The sequence below is a fragment of the Aptenodytes patagonicus genome, chromosome 3 (assembly GCF_965638725.1).
Source record: "Aptenodytes patagonicus chromosome 3, bAptPat1.pri.cur, whole genome shotgun sequence".
NCBI lineage: Eukaryota > Metazoa > Chordata > Aves > Sphenisciformes > Spheniscidae > Aptenodytes > Aptenodytes patagonicus.
The window spans coordinates 49,590,641-49,609,752 of NC_134951.1; the positions used below are offsets into that span (position 1 = coordinate 49,590,641).

Consider the following 19,112-nt stretch of genomic DNA (forward strand, 5'->3'; position numbering starts at 1 on the left):
GAAAGACATGGGCTTAGAGTTCAGTATGTAACGGAATCTGTTTTCTGCTTTATGGGCAAGTGCTTTAACATGTTTATTTGAAAAAAATTAATAACCATATAATCACAAGCAGTATATTTCATTGAAGGTGTCTTTCCATGTAAGCTGTGCTTTGAGCTTCTACCAATTAAGAGCCTTCTGACTTCTGTGAAGTTCAGGCACTCTTCTGTTTCATCTTTATATGTCAAGGGATCCTAGCATGAGGAGTTTATTTCTCTACATGCCTGGATGCCTACAGTTCCTGGTAAACTTTTCAGCTTTCCACAGAATTGTCTAGTGACTCCTGGTAACTGCTGAACCACAGACGCTGTGAATTTCTTTGGAGAAATAAGGTGTGCGACTTTTCTAAGCCCTGCTTGGAAAATTGCAATGATAAGATCCGACTCTGAATCCTACATTCTTTCCTGACTCTTGTTTACCTTATTAAAACAATACTGAACCAAAAAAAGGGAAAACAAAAAAGCTCCTCTTGCTCCAGCTTTTGCATGTGGACATATTAGTATTAAATAGCACAATATTGTAGGATTTAAGTTCAAAATACATTTACTTTTTTAATGTCTACTTATTTCTCATGAGTGGGTGACTTATTTTTTCTTTTAAAAGCAAGTGAAAACCTGGATAAAATTTCCTTCATTGTCTGTGTACAGTTTGGCTTCTCAAATGTGATTCCAGACACAAACCAATGTTTGAGAAGATGGATGAATAGCATTCAGTGTGGTGGAAAGAAAAAATCGTGGCCTAATGCAATATTGTTAGCATTTATCTATGGTCTCATAGATATCTATGTATAGTCATACTATCTGTGTATGAGGAGGTTAGGGAACTGTTTTTGTCACTGTTCTAATATGTTTTATGACTCTTTCTAGAATAAAATGAAGTGGTCTATGATTTGTATATCTTCAAACCTATAAGCAGGAAAGTTTGAAGATTGTAACTGCGCAGTAAGTAGCCTATAAACAGATGTAAGATTTCTGCATTAGTCCTTGTAAAAGCATTTAAGTTTGCATATTATCTTCTTTAAAGAAGTTTTGGAGAAAAAAGTTTTCTTCACGGAGACTGAAAAGCTTTTTATCTGGGTGTTGGCTGCCTCTTCAGAAAAAAAGGAAGGAAACAAAGGTGTGTTGTTTTAAGACAGTTTAAAAACATTTTGTTAGCCCAAGTAATGAAAAGGACATTTTAGCAAAATCTCCTGAGGCCATTTTTGTAGTCACATTTCATTTAGTGTTTTGTTCCCTTTTGTTACTGCTAGTCATGAGAAACTAAATATTACGTGAATGTGATAATTGCATTGAAATTATCAAGTGTATTCTCTAATGAATTGCTTAGCATGTCAGAGGAAGCTAATGTATATCCTTAAAGTGGGAAGAAACCTTATGGATAGTACATTCTAACACTGTAGATGAATGTGTTTAGGTGTTCTTATTTTGCCTGTCATCTTTAGTCACGCTCAGTCTTGAGAGCATGACAGAATATCTTCTGTCAGATATTCTGACTGAAAGGACTAATATTCATAAACAGAGATGCTATCAGAAGCAGTGTTTTATAAGTACGCTCCATATTCCAGTCTAGTAATATTTTTTTAGTAGTGTTTTATTTATGACTTTTCAAAGCATATTTGGAACTGTGCTGATGAAAGGTAAGATTCTGATGTGTGTCATTTATCACATCTGACTTAAAGAAGATGTTAGAATGCATCAAATTATATTTAAAATACAATTTTAAAGATACTTATCATTTGTATGTACTCAACTTTAAAAATCTTTTTACCAGTTTTATAAGATAAAGAAGCTTTTGTTCAAATGAGATCCACGCTTATTTTTTCCTCATATTATCCCTTATTATTTCCTCACATTTAAGAAAAACAAAACAAAACAAACTCTTTCTGTTTTGATATATAATGTAACATTAGATTAACAGGATAAACCTAACATTGACTGGATATTTAGCCTCTTATGTATTGTATAATCAGAAAATATAGAGTTTTCTTTGTCTTAAATCTGGATAATTCAAATCCTTTTAGGAGAAACATCTTAAAGTTGCCAGTTTCATGCAACTACACTAAAACATTGATCAAAAGATAACCTAGATGCTGAAGGTAATATCTCTATGCATTTTATGGTGCAAGATTTGCAGGATTCTGTGATCATGCCTTCATACACTGATTCCATCAATGCCTTTAACATAAATTATGTCTCATTTCAAAACATGTTACTGATTTTCCAATAATTGTGCTTCTATTGCAATGTTGAGGTGTTTGTTACATCTGTTTTGGGATGAGATATTTATTTTTCAGAAAAGCTTCTTGTCCAAGGTCACACAGAAAATCAGTGACAATGAAAATAAACCCCAGAAATTCCAGGTCCTGCTTCCCTCCTCCAAACCCGATGTACACTTGGTATGGATAAAGGATATTGCTGAAGTGTCCTGTCTTTTCCCACAGTGGCTTATCCATATAAAAAGGACTTCAAAGTCAAATAAGCAGAGTTTTCTATGTCAAGTGATCCTTTTAAACATTTTCCTGTTGTGAGAGTCAGAAAGCTTTCAATATAATTTTGAAAAGGAATAATAAAAACATGGCATAGTCCAGATTCACACTGCTGTATTCTAAATTAATATAAAAAATTAAACTACATTGTTTTATGGAAAAGGTTGTAAAGAAGAAATTTTTCATTTGCTTTCAATGTCTTGCATGAAAGTGATTAATTTTCTTAAATCCTGTTCCAGATAGAAATAAGTGGCTAAGATATAATTTTGTTCTGTATTTATAGGAAGCAAACATCTAAGCTGGCAACCTTTATGGAGGTCTTTGAACCACCTCTGCATCTTTCTAATCCATAACAGGATCTGAAACAGGATTATCAGTACAGCCCATAGCACGGTTGATTACGGCTAAAATGCCTTCAGCCAGCAACCCTGATCAGTCACTGTAGCACAGCACCTACCATGCTTCCTGCTCCCAGTATCATCCATGCCACGTCAGTGATACTGGTTTTTTTGGATGAGCCTCTTCACTGCCTTCTGGCTATGCCTGTATTTGGAGAACTGTAGTCTCTTCACACTTCCAAAAAGCCATCACTTCCATCTCTGGAAATGTTGACAGTATACTAGCATCCATTGAACTCTCAGTAATATGCTTTTGACTTTTTCTCCCTCTACTTGTAGTACCACCTTACATAATCATTGGCTCTGATTACCAAATGGCCAATTTCAAAATTGGAACACAGCAGATATAAGCATATATTTTAATGCTATAATACCTGATAGACTTGCTTAATTCTCTCTTGAAACACTTTTCTAAAAAGTTGTTTATCACAGGTACCTTGTTCACAGATACCAGTTACTCCCTTCTCCCATCTTTCCAGGTTAATTAAACAAATTAATTTGTTTAACAATTTAATTAACAAATGTTTCTTTGTTAATTAAACAAAGACTGTCTGAGAGTTCATGTTTTCTGAATGGGAAATAATCAATCAGAATAAGAGATTTCTATTTGTCACATCAGGATTAGATTTGGGCACCATAGTTATCTTATATTCAAAGAATTGATCTGAGATGAGCAAGAAGAAATAAAATAATTTCATTCCTATATAACTTCATATAAATTTATTAGTATAGCTTAAACTATTTTGTACATTTTTAAAGTAAAATGATGGGAAGAAATGTTACTGGGCAAGACAAATTGTTTTTATAAGCAAATTTTTTCCAGGCTCTCAATCACCTTTTTTAATGTTACTTAAGATATGGGTTTACATTATTATATGCTAAAAGTTACCATATCATTAAAAAAATGGTGCTCATGCCACAATGTGACTGATGTTACTTTTTATAATGTATTAATAAAGACCTTCTTCTTCATAGCTGTCGGTAAATTTGTGCAGATTGGTGCATGACAACAATAATACGGCTGTAATGTTAAAAAATTATAGCTATTAATAACTGGTGTGTGTATGTGTGAGATCTTTATCAAGTTGTTTTGATATTAGAAAAAAAGGAAACTTCATCTTACATCTTCGTACAAGGAAATCACAGTTAAAATTGAAATTATGATTAATGTTATTGTTTCCATAACTTTGTTAATGTTAACAATGCTATATTAGAATGAGTTTGTGTTTAAATTTTTCTCTCCTGATTTCACATTTCAAAATTAGTCTGGTAAATTCCTGATACTGCCAAACCATGGAAGTTTTAATTCTGTGTATATAGTTGATATACTTGCAAGGATATTGAAAAAGAATTATTTTAGATTCAGTAATTTAAAGTAGTCTGTAAGCTTCATTTCAACTGATTTGTCAGATTATGATCTGGGGTAATGTGGCCTTCTGTTATATATTTAAAGGTTTAATTTTTCAGAGGGCACAGATTGTAAAATAGCCTGTAGCTACTGTAATTAAATAGCATTCATTTCTACTGAAACAAACTTGGGACTGTACTAGAAACAAAGGAGAAATTCTTCGATTTAGTATCAGCCAGGTTTGCTATTTTGCTTGTTTGTTGTTCTACTCGGACACTTTTGAAGCTTGCTTGAATGTGGATTATTTCAACTAGGTAACAATAGCTCAGGTTTTATGACGTGCATCTGTTTCAAAAATTCTCCGTATGTAAGAGGAGGAGAGATTTACGAATAACTTGTTCTGGCACTTTTATTCATCTAGTGATTTTGTGTAGTTAAGCACTTTTGTACTTTTTGCTGGGTTTTATCAGATATTGCATGGAGATGATAATGCAAAACACACAAGATAGTGATCCCCAAAGTGGAATGTTTATGGGGAGAAAATACCTGTGACCATTTTGTGGAATAGAAATGGAAAGTTGAATCATTCAAATGGTTATCCTATTATTTGTGAAATTAGGTAGTTAAGAGCAGGACCAATTTTTTTTGTAATTTTTGCTAAGATGTGTAGCAAGATGACCTATTTTTTTTCCTCTGGATTTTGTGTTTGAGAAAATGATTTGAAAATTGGAGAATACCAAGATGGCTTGTGAACTAAAAATGGCAATTCTTCAACTTTTTTTTGGTGGAAAATACAGACTTTTTAATTTGAACCATTTCAGAACAAATTTTTTTGGACTTGTATAATTGTTTTAAAAACTATTTCACATTTTCTTTTTCCTTGGAGAATAATAAGGACATCTACATTACTCATACTATTTTATGCACTACATATTGTCCTTTTTAATAAATATAATACTATCTTTTTTTTCCCAGTGGTTTCTGTTTCTGAAGAAACTGTTACTGCATCAGTATTACACAGATGATTGGATTCTCCCTATTGGTTATGTAAAAGAACTTGATCGTATAAATGTTTTTTCAATAGTGACAACTGTGATGAAAAATCCTAGTGGATTTCAGGTTCAGTAAAAGCAATTCTAGTATACCAAGATTAACAGGAGATCTGAATTATCCTGGATGCCACTGCAAAAGATACAGTATTTAAAGATTGTTTTACAATTGTTCTTGCATATCTGCCTTGGACTGGCCTGTCTTAAACATTCCTCATCACTGTGATTCTTCAGGTGTTGATCACTACTAAAATCTAGCGAGCTTTTGCTAAGTGGTTATCATGACAGTAAAAACTTGAAGAAATGTTCAGCTATGCAGCAGTCACCTACTGTACACAGTCAATAAAACTTCATGAGCTACAGATTGAGCTGTAGCTACGTGATGCCATATTCCCTAGTGTTACTGTTATACGGCAGAGATGAATTGCCATATAATTAACATTGTAAATGAAGAAGTCCTATATGAGACCATTAAAGCAAGCTGTTGTGGTTTAACCTCAGTCGGCAACTGAGCACCATGCAGCCACTCGCTCACTCCCCACCCCCACCCCTGGTGGGATGGGGGAGAGAATTGGAAAAGTAGAAGTGAGAAAACTCATGGGTTGAGATAAAAACAGTTTAATAATTGAAATAAAATAAAATAATAATAATAATAATGATAAAAGAATATACAAAGCAAGTGATGCACAACGCAGTTGTTCACCACCCACCGACCGATGCCCAGCCAGTCCCCAAGCAGTGGCCCCCCTGGCCAGCTTTCCCCAGTTTATGTACTAAGCATGACGTCCCATGGTATGGAATGTCCCTCTGGCCAGTTTGGGTCAGCTGTCCTGGCTGTGCCCCCTCCCAGCTTCTTGTGCACCTCCAGCCTTCTCAGTCAGTAGAGCATGGGAAGCTGAAAAGTCCTTGACTAGCATAAGCACTACTTAGCAACAACTAAAATGTTGGTGTGTTATCAACATTATTCTCCTACTAAATCCAAAACACAGCACTGTACCAGCTACTAGGAAGAAAATTAGCTGTATCCCTGCCGAAACCAGGACACAAGCTAAGCATTAAAAACACATTTTACTGCTCCTTTTAAATTTTCTGTCTCTGTTTTGAGGTAGCAGTGAAAATTCAGCCATTTCCTCTAGGATGTGCTGCTGGTTGTATACGAGAACTGATGTTTCTACCTATTACGGGTCTATAAGACCAGTGTGTTAAAAATAAGACAAACCCCAACACCTGCATTTTTCAAGCTGTTAGAGATAGGCATGGGCTTGGCTGCTTGTCCGCATAGCAATGGCAAGATTTATAACTCTTCTGTCTGCTTATCTGAGAGCATGCAGTGCATTCCTCAATTTGATTATTAATAAGGCTATCCTGAATACAAGGTACAACAGCAGTAAAGAACAGCCTGCTTGGGAGGGAACAATATGACTCAGTATGCTATAACAGCTTCTGGAAACTACTATCCCTTTATAACTGAGTATACCTGAAGTGGAAAGCCAATCCTTCGTATTAATTTCCTTTCCATTTTATAAAAAAATACAGTGTAATTTCTGGCTTGTCTCCCAGTATTAAGCCAGTGAATTCACACAACATTTTCTTTAAAAATACTCACAGTGGGTTTTTTTTGTTGTTATTTACGTATTCAGTAACAAATATAGGAACATAACAGTAAGGCCAAGGCAGTTTAAAGTTACCAAATGAGTTTCTACTTGCATCTTATGCAACAGTGCAGAAAGCACCCTTTAAAACTTCCCATTCCTGTCAATGTCTGAACTCATTTATGTGCCTTTGCTGAGCATCCTGAAAATATCTGAGGCACAGACTTCCCCGTACACTTAAAAGGGCTCTCATCTGGAGAATGAGGACCTGTTTTGTGACTATATTCTGACATTCAGAATGCAGACATGTGTCTGCCTGAGCTCCTGCTCTGCTTAGCCTGTGAGTTCAATTTAAACTGCTTAGATGTTCAATTAAAAAATGGTGGTGCCCTGTGTGCAGTATTAGGTTGGCCAAAGCTAGCAGCTGTTATTCACTACGGAGGAGCCTGGCATTTTCAGTCATTTTGCATATTAGTAGGACATGGTGCACTTTGAGAACCTGTTGATTTGAGTCTCTTCTTAGTGTGAAGGTTAAGATGAACCTACACCTGCCAGATCCAAAATATTTACTTATGGGATGTTCCTCCCCCGCTGCTTGAGCAGACAGATACAAAAGTAGCATAAAACTGAAATGAAAGGAGCCTAGTGGAAGTTTGACATCCTACAGGTTAGAAAACAGCTAGGAAACTGCAAATATATGGTCTAATCTATATTCCTCTAGGGTTCTTATTTTTAATTCAGTGTCTATCTAGTGTAAAATATGAAAATATTCAGGAGCAGGAATCAGTAGCTGTTATCCTTCCTCTTAGTAAAATGTCCTAATCATATGACAACAGAAACAGGTTATTCTACTGTCTTCCTTAGGAATGGAAATTTACCCTGAGGCAGACAGACCATATGCTGCCAGCTTTGCAGGGGATACATTTATCACAGGGACAGAGAATGTGTGAGTGAGGGAAGAAACCAGTGAATAGTGCACGTGGGAAATTGCACATCATTGCCACTCACAAGAGACTTTGTCGTCTTCATAAAATTATCCTACTATGTGAGGGACTGTCACTACCATTAGGAATTACCTAGATATGAGAGGTCAAAATCCATTTTTATTTTTATTTTATCTTATGCTGAGAGTAGTGGCAGCATCTTTGACAAGGAATTCCCCACCTCAAGAATTTAGAAATGAGCAGAATGAAAAATACAGGCATAAAGAAGGAAGTTTGTATTGAGCTTCAGACACATTGAAATTAAAGAAGAAATCTTCCAGTGTAAAAATTTCAGGGAGAAAAAGAGATATTTTAATGCTTATTTCTCTTTATGAATCCATTGTAACTTAGAATATAGTCTTTTTTTTTTTAATAACTGTGTGATACTGGTTTATTCAAATACATTTGAATAACTGCTTTCCAGATGCCTTAGGAAAGCCTATAAAATCTATCTTAATTTTCATTATGTTCATGGAAACATCTTTTTATTTTTATTGTCTCTTAATATCTATACTTATCATTTATTCACTAATTTTTAGCTCTCTGCAGCAATTTTTAAATATTTTCCCAAAATCAAAATAGGATCCTCTTATATGTCACAGTTGGATTTATAATGTTTAGATGCTGTAAGTCTTAAGCAGCACAAAATCTTTTCTATCAGACTATGTTTTCCTCAGCAGAGCACTTCACTAATTTCAAAAGCAGTAGGTTGTCTTTCATGTTACTATCACATTACTGTGCAAATAAACATGGTCATTTTTTTTAGTTTTAAAGTGTACTAGGCCTATATTTACCTGAACGTTATCCAAGTTTCTTTTGCTTTAGCTTCTGAAGTATTGTTAATATTGGTTACTGATTACATCTATGTTCTATGCTCAATCAGTTTGGATCTTTTCCCTAGGTATCTACATTTTTCTTAAGCATCTGCCTCTCCCATCAGTACCTCATTCCCACTTTTAAATGACTAAAGTTTAAATAATTATTAGTCACATTTCATCTCAGTGGTTAGTGCTTGTGCTTTTAAATTAATATTATTTGAGCATCTGCCCCAGGGGTCTCACCAGGGCTCATCTGCAGGAAAAAAGTTAACAGGTTGGAAGAGGCAGGAGGTTTGCAAAACTGAAAAGCCTTTTCGTATTTATTAGTATGAGAAAGGGAAAGAGTTGATAACTAAATACACATTCTTTTTGCTTTAGAAATGGTTTATCTACTTGGCTGCTCAACAAGACTGCTTACAAACTGACTGTACTTTGCAAATTTCGGTCTCACTCAGTTCCTGTACATTCAGATTCTGAGAACTTCTTGCTGAGAAAGTAGTGGAGTGTTGAATAAATTTTTTTAGACAATACAAAGCCAGGTAGCACCATTACTTTGGAAATGAATAAGTACAAGCTAGGAGAAGGCAAATGAAAAACATTTCTTGCACAGATACAATGTCTGGCTTGTAATTAGTGGTCCTCAGGTGATGGCCATTGGCCGTCCATTAGTATTGACAGATACTGTTAGCATGAGGACCAAAGAGACCATGTGGATGCTGATTGTTTTTCTGAGTCACTCCATGTCACCATAGTAAGGACATATCTTCAAATTACTGTTATTGTCACTGTATCCTTGGCCTTTCCAGACCCAAGAATAAATGATGTTACCCCAAAGTATGTATAAATTTACATTTCATGGGCAATGATATCTCATTAATGAGAAAAGAACAGCTGAAGCACAGCACTGTTTCACAAACTTACTTACTTCATTTAACATTAAGGCTGGCTCAGAAGTGTTCTAGAAATTGCCTATCATTTGGGGCATGTCCTACTCCGGCAGTACGCTTTGTTTGGGGATGCTTTCATTGCATAATAGAGCTTATGCAGGGTGTAGTTGCTTAGATTCCTGTATTTGCTGAGAATGAGGTTAGCATGTACATGCGGCTCAGTGCAAAAGAGCAAAATTTGAACCCTTTGCTCAACATATTTATCAGTTCAGGCACACAGTCATGCTAAAATGTCTATACATCTTCATTTTTGGAGGCAGTTTGGAGCATCCTAGTTCCATGCTCCGTTATATGTTGCATTTCCAGTGAACTCTCCAGTTCATTTTTGCTGTATCATAAGTCTAGAACAGTAGAAAACAAGAAACCAGAAATCTCCCTCTTCCCTGCCACACACACATAGGTGGTGGTTGATCTGGAAGGGGTAAATGTCATCATTTCAAGTTTAACTATGTAAAATAATAATTATATATTCTTCATCCCTCTCCTATTTTGCTTCTAAATAGTGTGGTTAGTTTATATTGCCACACTCTTTTTATTCACAATAGTAAAATGAATGTTATATGGGAAAAAAAGAACAGGTTTTCTCTAAGGTAAGTTTGATTTGTTGCTGGGTTATTTACGGTTTGACCCAAACCTCACCAAAATAATGAGATAATTTAATAAGTTGCACTGTATCAGGTTTATTAAGTTAAAAATTTCAGGCTGATGAATCTTTTCCCAAACTGATGATTAAAGATGTTCTTGTATGCCATTTTGGCTTACTAGTGGTTTGTTTTTTTCTTTCTTCTTTCTCCTACTACCAGGAGGCATTTTTGAGTGTGTGGAATCTGGTCCAATGGGAGCAGAAGAATTAGCCTTCAGATTTGCTGTGAACACAATCAACAGAAACCGAACTCTTCTGCCAAACACCACATTAACATATGACACCCAAAAGATAAATCTCTATGACAGTTTTGAAGCATCCAAAAAAGGTATCCTTTTGCATATTTATTTTTTTTTAATGAGCAACTAAGACTCAGTTTACCTACCTCAAAAAATGTCTGTCCAGGAAAGCCATATGCAATGAGACTGTACAGGTTTGCGGCTGACATCAAAGAACTCCTTTAAAGACCACCCCTTGAAGGCTGTAATGGTAACTGCTTGAAAATTACATTGTCACCTTTGTCCCACTGCCCCTGTCTAAAAGCTATTTCTTTAAATATTTAAAAACTGAAATAAATTTTTCTGAGCTTTGTGACTAGGGTGTTTTTGAGACCAGTACCTTTGGAGTGAGAAAACACAGTCTCCAGAATTTGTCCTGGAAAATGCCAAGTGCCCCCAAATTCTAGTGACTCTGGAAGAAGGCTCCAATTCAATTTTAAGCATTCAATCACTTTAAGTACATCTCCACAAACACCTTTAGCATATGAATGTCTCACATAGTTAATCAGGTGTGGGCTTCAAAGGGGAACAAGTAGTTGTAATTTTGTGCATCTTATGTCAACAAGGCATAAAAATAAGCCTAATTATTAAGTCTGTGCTTAAGAATATTGCTAACAGGTGAATGTCTAGGCCTGAGTTCAGCAGTTTTCTAACTATAAATGATTTGTTTAAAGAAAAATTAAAAGTTAAAAATAATTTTGAACATTTGTTAAATTTTCAAATCTTTGATTGTCACAAAAATTGAAGTTTTCAGATTGCTTTACATTCAAGTCTATGACAATAGATGCAAGTTGTACTGCATCATTGCCATATCCTAGAAAGTACAAACCCCAACAAGTTCAATATGCATTTATAGGAGAAAATACAAAGCCTGGTGTCAGAACTCAGTAGGACTGAATTTTGCACTGTATTACATGTTCTTTAAAAACAATTTTTTTATAAATTGAAGAGCCAATTTCATATGAATGTTATCCTTAACAACAAAATAAAAAGGCTAAAAGAATCAGAGGTCAACTTGTATTTCTTATGACAGGTTTCTAGCCTAAATCTGCCAAGTGATCTGGTCCCAACATGCCACTCCCAAGTGTTGAAGACTGAAAGCTTTACACAATAAGAGATTTTTGGTGTTATAGTGGGCTAAGATGAATAAAAACATTTGATGCCACATTAGAAATGCTACACAGGGGAAAGCTGCTGTGTCAGGATGAATGTACATGAAGTGCATCTTAAAAGTGGAATATAATACTGATTAAAAAATTCAGTTTAGAAATTATGAGAATTTTTTTTTTCTTTTTTGCTGTAACATACAGAGTTAATCTTGCTAACCTGTTTTATCTGTTTATTTGCTAAATAAACAATTCTAATATAGGTTGTTGCTGCTAGGTATGAAAATAGACAGTATCCATATTTGTACAGAAATACACACAGTTTGGTCATTGCAAGACACTTTGTTTTATGAAAAATATTATGGGCTAAATATTTATGCCTAGCAAGATGGTTTCTTTGCAGAGGACAGTGTGTGGAAGAAGAAAGAGGCAAACAACACTTTTAACAAAGTATTTTTGAGTTGTTATTCTGGTCTTTTGGATGATGGATTAAAGCAGGTTCTGAGAGAGACTACTCTTTCCATCTCGGCCAACAGTGAATAAATGGGCTGATCCTTAATTCTGGCCTGTTCTTTCTCCTTTCCTCCTCATCTTCCAAATTCAACAGCTTCCTGACTCCAGCACACACTGTCCTGTGAAATTTAATGGGACAGTTTCTCTCCATTCCTGAGGGAGGATGTAGAGAAAAGAGAAATTTGTTCTGCGATCCTTAATTCTTTAAGCCTTTCCTGAGACAATACAACTACTTTTAGTCCTTACTTGGGGTTTTCTTGAAGGTGCAAGCTAGCCCTAATATTATGTTGCTAATTCTTGATAGACTATAATAGCTGAAGTTAGAATGGCAACATGCCATTAATTGGATATATTGAATAGATTGTACATATTCATTGTTCCCACTTGCATCTTGGGTGAGAATGCAACTCTCTGTTTGTAACTGTTCAGGCTGTATCAAAATCTGTGTAATCTTCCAGTGCTTCATCAATTCACAATACAGCCAAATACATTTGTGCTGACAGGTGCTTTAGTTCAGAATCAAAGGCTAAAGGTTAACATAAAATGGTTTATTTTATTATGATGGCTCCAAAGCAGAGTTTTAACAATGATGTTTCAGCATTTGACTCATTTTGTGGTTCATGATTATGTCCATTAGTGAGCAGGCAGGCGCTGCATCAAAAATAGCCTGTTTAGACCTCTTAGTAACACATACTTCTGAAGTTGTATACAGATAAAATATTAATGTGTTTTTAAAGGTACTATATGAAAGAACAACCTGAAGGCAAGACAATATTTCCAAGATACTGTTTCAGTAAAGAATAATGTAAAAGCAAACAAAAAATCCCTCAATGCACTAGAAAAATTGGTATGTGTCTGATAGAGCCAGTGCCATATTAAATCACGTGTGAAAGCGTTGCATTATTCAAATCTCAGAAACAGGAAAAAAAAAGCCCATTGAAAAGCCATCTGGTAGCTATTGCTGTTGTTAGTGATCCCATTTACTGACATTTGCATAAAGCTTGTTGATTACTCTTAGGAAGGGCAATATTAGCATAAATGTTTTTTTATCAAGCTAGTCATTTAGGCCCTGATCCGATGCTCAGAAATGCAATAGAGATCCTGTGTGTATATGAGAAGTTCATTTAAACCACTGGTGCTCTGCAGCAATAAAAAGGTGTGCCAGCATAGTTTCTGGAATGCACTTGAAAGACTTAGCAATATTTTCATCATGTTGAAAAGGATGTGCAAAATAAACCGATTAATTTTGACTTGCTGAGAAAAGTAATGCAGCAAGATGTATTTCTACTGCTTGTTTCCTCAGCTGTCAGGAACATTGACGGTGGAGTAACACTATTAATTAATCAAACCTCATACAAACACTCGCATCTAGATTGGATTAGGGAGATACTTTTCATTACTTCTCTCTACCAAATAGGAGGTTTTCTTAGAAGACAGAATCTGTTGTTTTTCAGAACTGTATACTCATAAAGGTTATGTCTATGTTAGTGATCTAAACAGGAACAGGGCATGGGCTGAAACACCGGTCTGCAGTATTGACTAATTTTCCTGCCTTCTTTTTGGCATGTCCCAGCTAATATTCTACAAGATAATACTGGAGCATACTGTGGGAGATAACACAGACCAGACTGCTAATGCACAGTATAGGTAGGGACACCCTATATTGGAAAGAGGAGAGCTAGGCCACTTGAATGCAGCAGTATTGTATCAGCGACTCTCAGGGCCAGTTTTATCTACTAATATAAATGTAGCAAAACTGAGTATTTCCAGTGTTTAAGAAGGGACACTGAATTTTTTTCATTAGCGGCAATTTAATTTTCTTTTAGGAAAAATGTTGACCTTTAAATTTTGCTAGTCAACGTGCCTACTTTTCAGATACAGAAATTCAAATGTCCATTTCAATGAAATTAATAATTTGCGTGATACTTAACTAGAATCTACTTAACACGTACAATTTCTGAGTAATTACGATCTCAGTAGAAATAGCGTTGATTGATTGAGGAAGAAGTTAATGCTTAAACAGCCTAGGTTAGAATACTGTCCCATATGGCCCTTTTCCAAATGTAAGATGCAGCTGAGCAAAAATCTCGTCAGTGCATTTTAAAAGATACACAACTGCTGGCCTTTGTGACTTCCACTGACATAGAAGTGTTTATTAAATGTAGCTGAGCGCTATTTCGATGTTATGTGTTGCTATTCATCAGCTCATAGTGAAAGCTTAGAAATGTATTCTGAAGTTGAAATCTGTGTAAGTGAAAGTGTTACACAAGAAGGGAGCTGTGTCATCAATAAAGTCATATTTCATAGAGTGCCTTTTATTTAATATGAATTGTGCAATACCTTCTGGCACACTGCCTTCTTTCCTCTCATCATTGACAGACTTCTGTCTCCTCTTCAGCCTGTGATCAGCTGTCCCTTGGGGTGGCTGCCATCTTCGGACCATCCCATAGCTCCTCAGCTAATGCTGTGCAATCCATCTGCAACGCTTTGGGTGTTCCACATATCCAGACCCGCTGGAAACATCAGGTGTCAGACAACAAGGACTCCTTCTATGTCAGCCTCTATCCAGATTTCTCTTCACTCAGCCGTGCCATCCTTGACCTTGTGCAGTTCTTCAAGTGGAAAACAGTTACTGTTGTTTATGATGACAGCACTGGTAAGGCTAAAGCATTAGACTATGTGCAGATATATTCACATGTACAAAGAGAGGGAGGAGGGGTGTCACTATTCATATTTCTTAATTTAAGAAACCTTAACTAAATTATAAGAATTTCTATTGGCAAGGTAGTGTATAACAAATAATGTGGATTTATTAGCATAAGTATTCTCTTAAGTATGCTTCAGTTGCTGAATTTGTGTGTTTGAGCTCACAGCTGTCAATAAATCAGTCACGCTCTATCTGTGTTTTCTGCAGTGTCTTAAGAGTTGCTAACAGCTACGTCTTTTCATTTTATTTAAAACTTAAATTTTGAAGAAAAATATGGTAACTTGAAAGATGTACTAGTATGCCCGGTGAAATAGAAGACCTAAATTCTAGTGCTGCTTCTGGCATTAGTTAAGTTAGAAAACAGGTGCCATATTTGTTTGGAATTTCAGTATCTGCTTTTTCAGAGAGAATTGCAAAAGGAGCCCTGGTTTTAGCTGCTAGGAATTGAAACCAAAGGAAGTCAGGAGGCTTGTTTTGCAGAAGAGTTACATGAGTTAAAAATGAACTCCTGACTTTCCAGCAGAAATATACTAGTTTGCTACCTTTCCATTACCTCACCCTAAAATTTGTTTTGCTTTGGCAGTGATATCTTTGAAAAATGCTTAAAAAACTTAAGTTTGATTTGAGGTCTATTTAGTGGCGGTCAGAACTAAGACCTTGGTAAGAGGAAAATCTGACTGTAATGGAAGATACAAGGAAGGTACTTAGCCAAACGAGATATATTTAATATTCTTGGAAATGTTGCTAACTTCTTTCATACTGGTTGAACTGTCATTGGCAAGAAAAGAGCATGGTGAGCCTCAAACCCTTCTCACGGTTCAGTGAACTGGAAGATTGTTGATACCCTTGTTACACAATGTACTACCTATCTAAATCTGAAATAAAAAATTAAGATCAAGAAACAACATGTGTTACATGTGAGGCTACCTGTAGTGAACACTAACTGCTAGATAAACAGCAGTTACAGCAGGACAGAATGCCTGCTTACTATTTAAGTTCAAATAAGATGTATGTATAGCTATCAAAAGGTAAGAAGGGAACAGAGATGGCAATGCATAAAATTATTTATAACTGATTTTTTTCTTCATGCCTTTTAAAAAAATGCAAGGCAATGAAGTTAAGAGGCTGCCTCCCTAAAAGTTTGTTGGCTGATGTCACCAAAAGCCTCAGGTAGTCAAACTTCTGATTTCAAGTTTATCTTTACAGACTTAAGGCAAGAAATATGTAGCTTGTTTATTAATGTTTTTTGATATTTTTTGTATTATTGTTTTGAAATAGGACAGGAAGTGAAAAAGCCTCAAATTTTAATGAAATGATGATTGAAAAAGTGGTTCAGTGAAACAGTTATAGACTTAGGTTTACATAAATTGGAAATATTTCACTTTGCTTTAAATTGTTTGGAGACTATTTTTACAATAAACAGGTTACCTTTTAAAACAGGCCTTTCAGTTAGGTAAGTCAGATGTTTTAACACTTTGAAACTGCTTTGCTCAATATTTTCAAGTAATTTTCTCCCCTTCCACAAAAAAAAAAAAAACACCACCAAAAGAAATATTTCATGTTTAATGGGCTCTCTAAATTCCATGTTTTCTGAAAGAGATATGTTGTTAACAGTCATGCTAGACCTGATCTTTTCATAAAGTATGTTTTGAAGTCAGGATGTAAATAGAAATAGGAAGGAAGATGGAAAAGAAGTGTTTCTTGTGTGTGTTGTGATCTACTTGATCTACCTGTGACTACTGTAAATATTTAAGAGAAAGAAAGAACATGAGCTCTTTTTAAATAAATTTTTTAATAAATTTGACAATGAATAAGGAGATTCAGGTATTTAGTTTATTTAAAATGCATAAAGAATTATTTCAGGAAATATTCACTTTAAATTTATATTTCTTTCTGGAGTGGCTAGACCCTTCATAGAATCATAGAATCATTGAGGTTGGAAAAGACCTCTAAGATCATAGAGTCCAACCGTCAACCCAACACCACCATGCCCACTAAACCATGTCCCTAAGTGCCTCATCTACTCGTCTTTTAAATAATTCCAGGGATGGGGGCTCAACCACTTCCCTGGGCAGCCTGTTCCAATGTTTAACCACTCTTTCAGTAAAGACATTTTTCCTCACATCCAATCTAAACCTCCCCTGGCGCAACTTCATACTTCATATTATGATACTGGTTGTTCCTGCTGATAAACAGTAACCCCAGCTACAACATCTTTTTTTCTTGAAATCTGTTGCTGTCTGAAGAGACAGAAAAAAGAATCAGTTTTAAAAAGGTAATCCTCTCTTTTTTTGTGGCATTTGCTGTACGTAAATGTAAATTGTACTTTTTAAGACTGTCAGTTTCTCTTTGTTAGTAGCATCTCCTATGGATAATTCAAAGACTTCAAAAGCAGGACACAATGCTGGGAAGTCCACAGCATCCCTTGCCTTTGAAGTACATACAGGAACAACTCTTAGCTATGAGAAACTGTCAGTCTTAAAGAAGCAGACTTTAAATCTTGTTAGAGCTCAACTGCAAACTGGTGTTTTTTGAGGCAAGGGGTGGGGCAAGAGGAAACTTTTGAAAAGAAGTAGTTACTTCAGCTGAGGAAGAGGTTATCTCCTGCTACGGGATAAGATAAATATTCAGTTGTGAACCTAGGGCTGAAGCTGAATATGATAGTTTCAACTAATATTTAGAAACTGTGTTGTAAGGCTCCTTGTGCCACTTAAGACTTAATTTCAAATCCATTAAAATGAAGGCAACAAAGACAAAACATTCATCACTGTTTATATGTTTCTTCAATTTGGTCAGTGATTCCTTAATGTAAGACGGATATTGTTCTTATTTCCCCCTCCTCGGTTTCTTTTTTAATCACCCACATTTTACTCTGCTTTACTGAAAAGTTGTTTAGGATGATAATGTATGCCTTATTTTATAATTTTAGTGTTATGGATTTCCTTTATCTGAATGGACAATTCCCAAAAGTACACCCTGGTCAAGACAATCATATGTTGATATAGCAGTTACAGTGATCTTTTTTTTTTTAATTGCTAAAATTAATATTTTTGGGGGACAAATTTACTTTATGTATTTCTATTATTACTTTATAAACATGGATACAAGGGGAGATGCTACTTTTATTATAGACAGGAAGAAAAGGTAGAAAACATGCATAAACTATGTCTGGATTCATTGCAAGATAAATTATGGGGAGTTGCCCATATGCCAAAATCCTGGAAGATTGTAGGTCCATTCTGAGGGAAAGTATGATTTTTTTTTTTTTTTTTTAATTTTCAAAAATGTCTTTATATCTTAATTGTTAGGGCTCAGTTTTATGAATTCTCTAAGGAATTGTTAAAGTTCTACTTCTCTAATAAAGGAAAGATACCTCACCCACTTCAAAGCAGTCTAATAACAGTTGTGTCCATGTTCTTCATTCCTTCAGTAAGGGATATGTCTTCTTGAGTAAACACAAATGGAAAAAGCTGTGTGGTTATTTGACACTCTGCAGTCAGTAAAAGCCCATGTTATCTCTAGTGTCATTCCCAGGAATGCACTGGAGACTGATAGTTCAAGCACACACTTCAGCTGCTTCTTGACAGCACCATTGTGTCCGATTGTATGTAGTCCCCCCTGCTCCTATCTTATAGGAAGGAAAGCCAGTTATGTGACTCTAATAGATAGCACAGCATTTTCCTGATGCTAAATGAGGCACTCTACATAAGTGTAGACGCAGTCTTCCATAGTGTTTTTGTGTGCCTTTCAATCCTTACTGTAGCTGCCTTCACAACATCCATATGATGAGATGTGCAAAATAGACTGCCATGACTTGTATTTGATCTGGATCCAATCTGATCTGAGATTGTGTGGTATGAAGGTGGTAAGGAGGAAGTCAGTCCATGTTTAGAGCCCAGCTTGAAATAAGAGAGAAATTTGGAATCCCAGACTCCCTTTGCAATAATGAACATCTGCACATCTAAAAGTACCACAAAGAAAAGCCATTACTGGGTTGTCTCCCTCATTGAAGTATTCTCCCTGTATTCTCTGTGGAGGAATAGCTGTACATCTTGCTACTAATTTGAGAAAAGACATAAAGAAGTTGCTTTTCATGCACTATGGGTAGCACCTAGATCCTGTCCCCAACCCTCCCCAGCTTTATGATGCAGAAATGGCTAAGTCAGAGAAGATTAATCTACAGAGTCTGGTTATTGCTCCTCATGT

General features: G+C 35.5%; 1 protein-coding gene across 3 annotated transcripts in view; it reads left to right on the forward strand.

Moving 5' to 3' along the window:
* GRIK2 (glutamate ionotropic receptor kainate type subunit 2) overlaps positions 1–19,112 on the forward strand; it is a 452,717-nt gene that overhangs the window by 135,081 nt on the left and 298,524 nt on the right. For all 3 annotated transcript variants that reach the window (XM_076333304.1, XM_076333303.1, XM_076333305.1), the window contains 2 exons: positions 10,463–10,630; positions 14,598–14,855. In XM_076333304.1, coding sequence (XP_076189419.1) covers positions 10,463–10,630; positions 14,598–14,855 — 426 coding nt within the window. The remainder of the gene's footprint in view (positions 1–10,462; positions 10,631–14,597; positions 14,856–19,112) is intronic.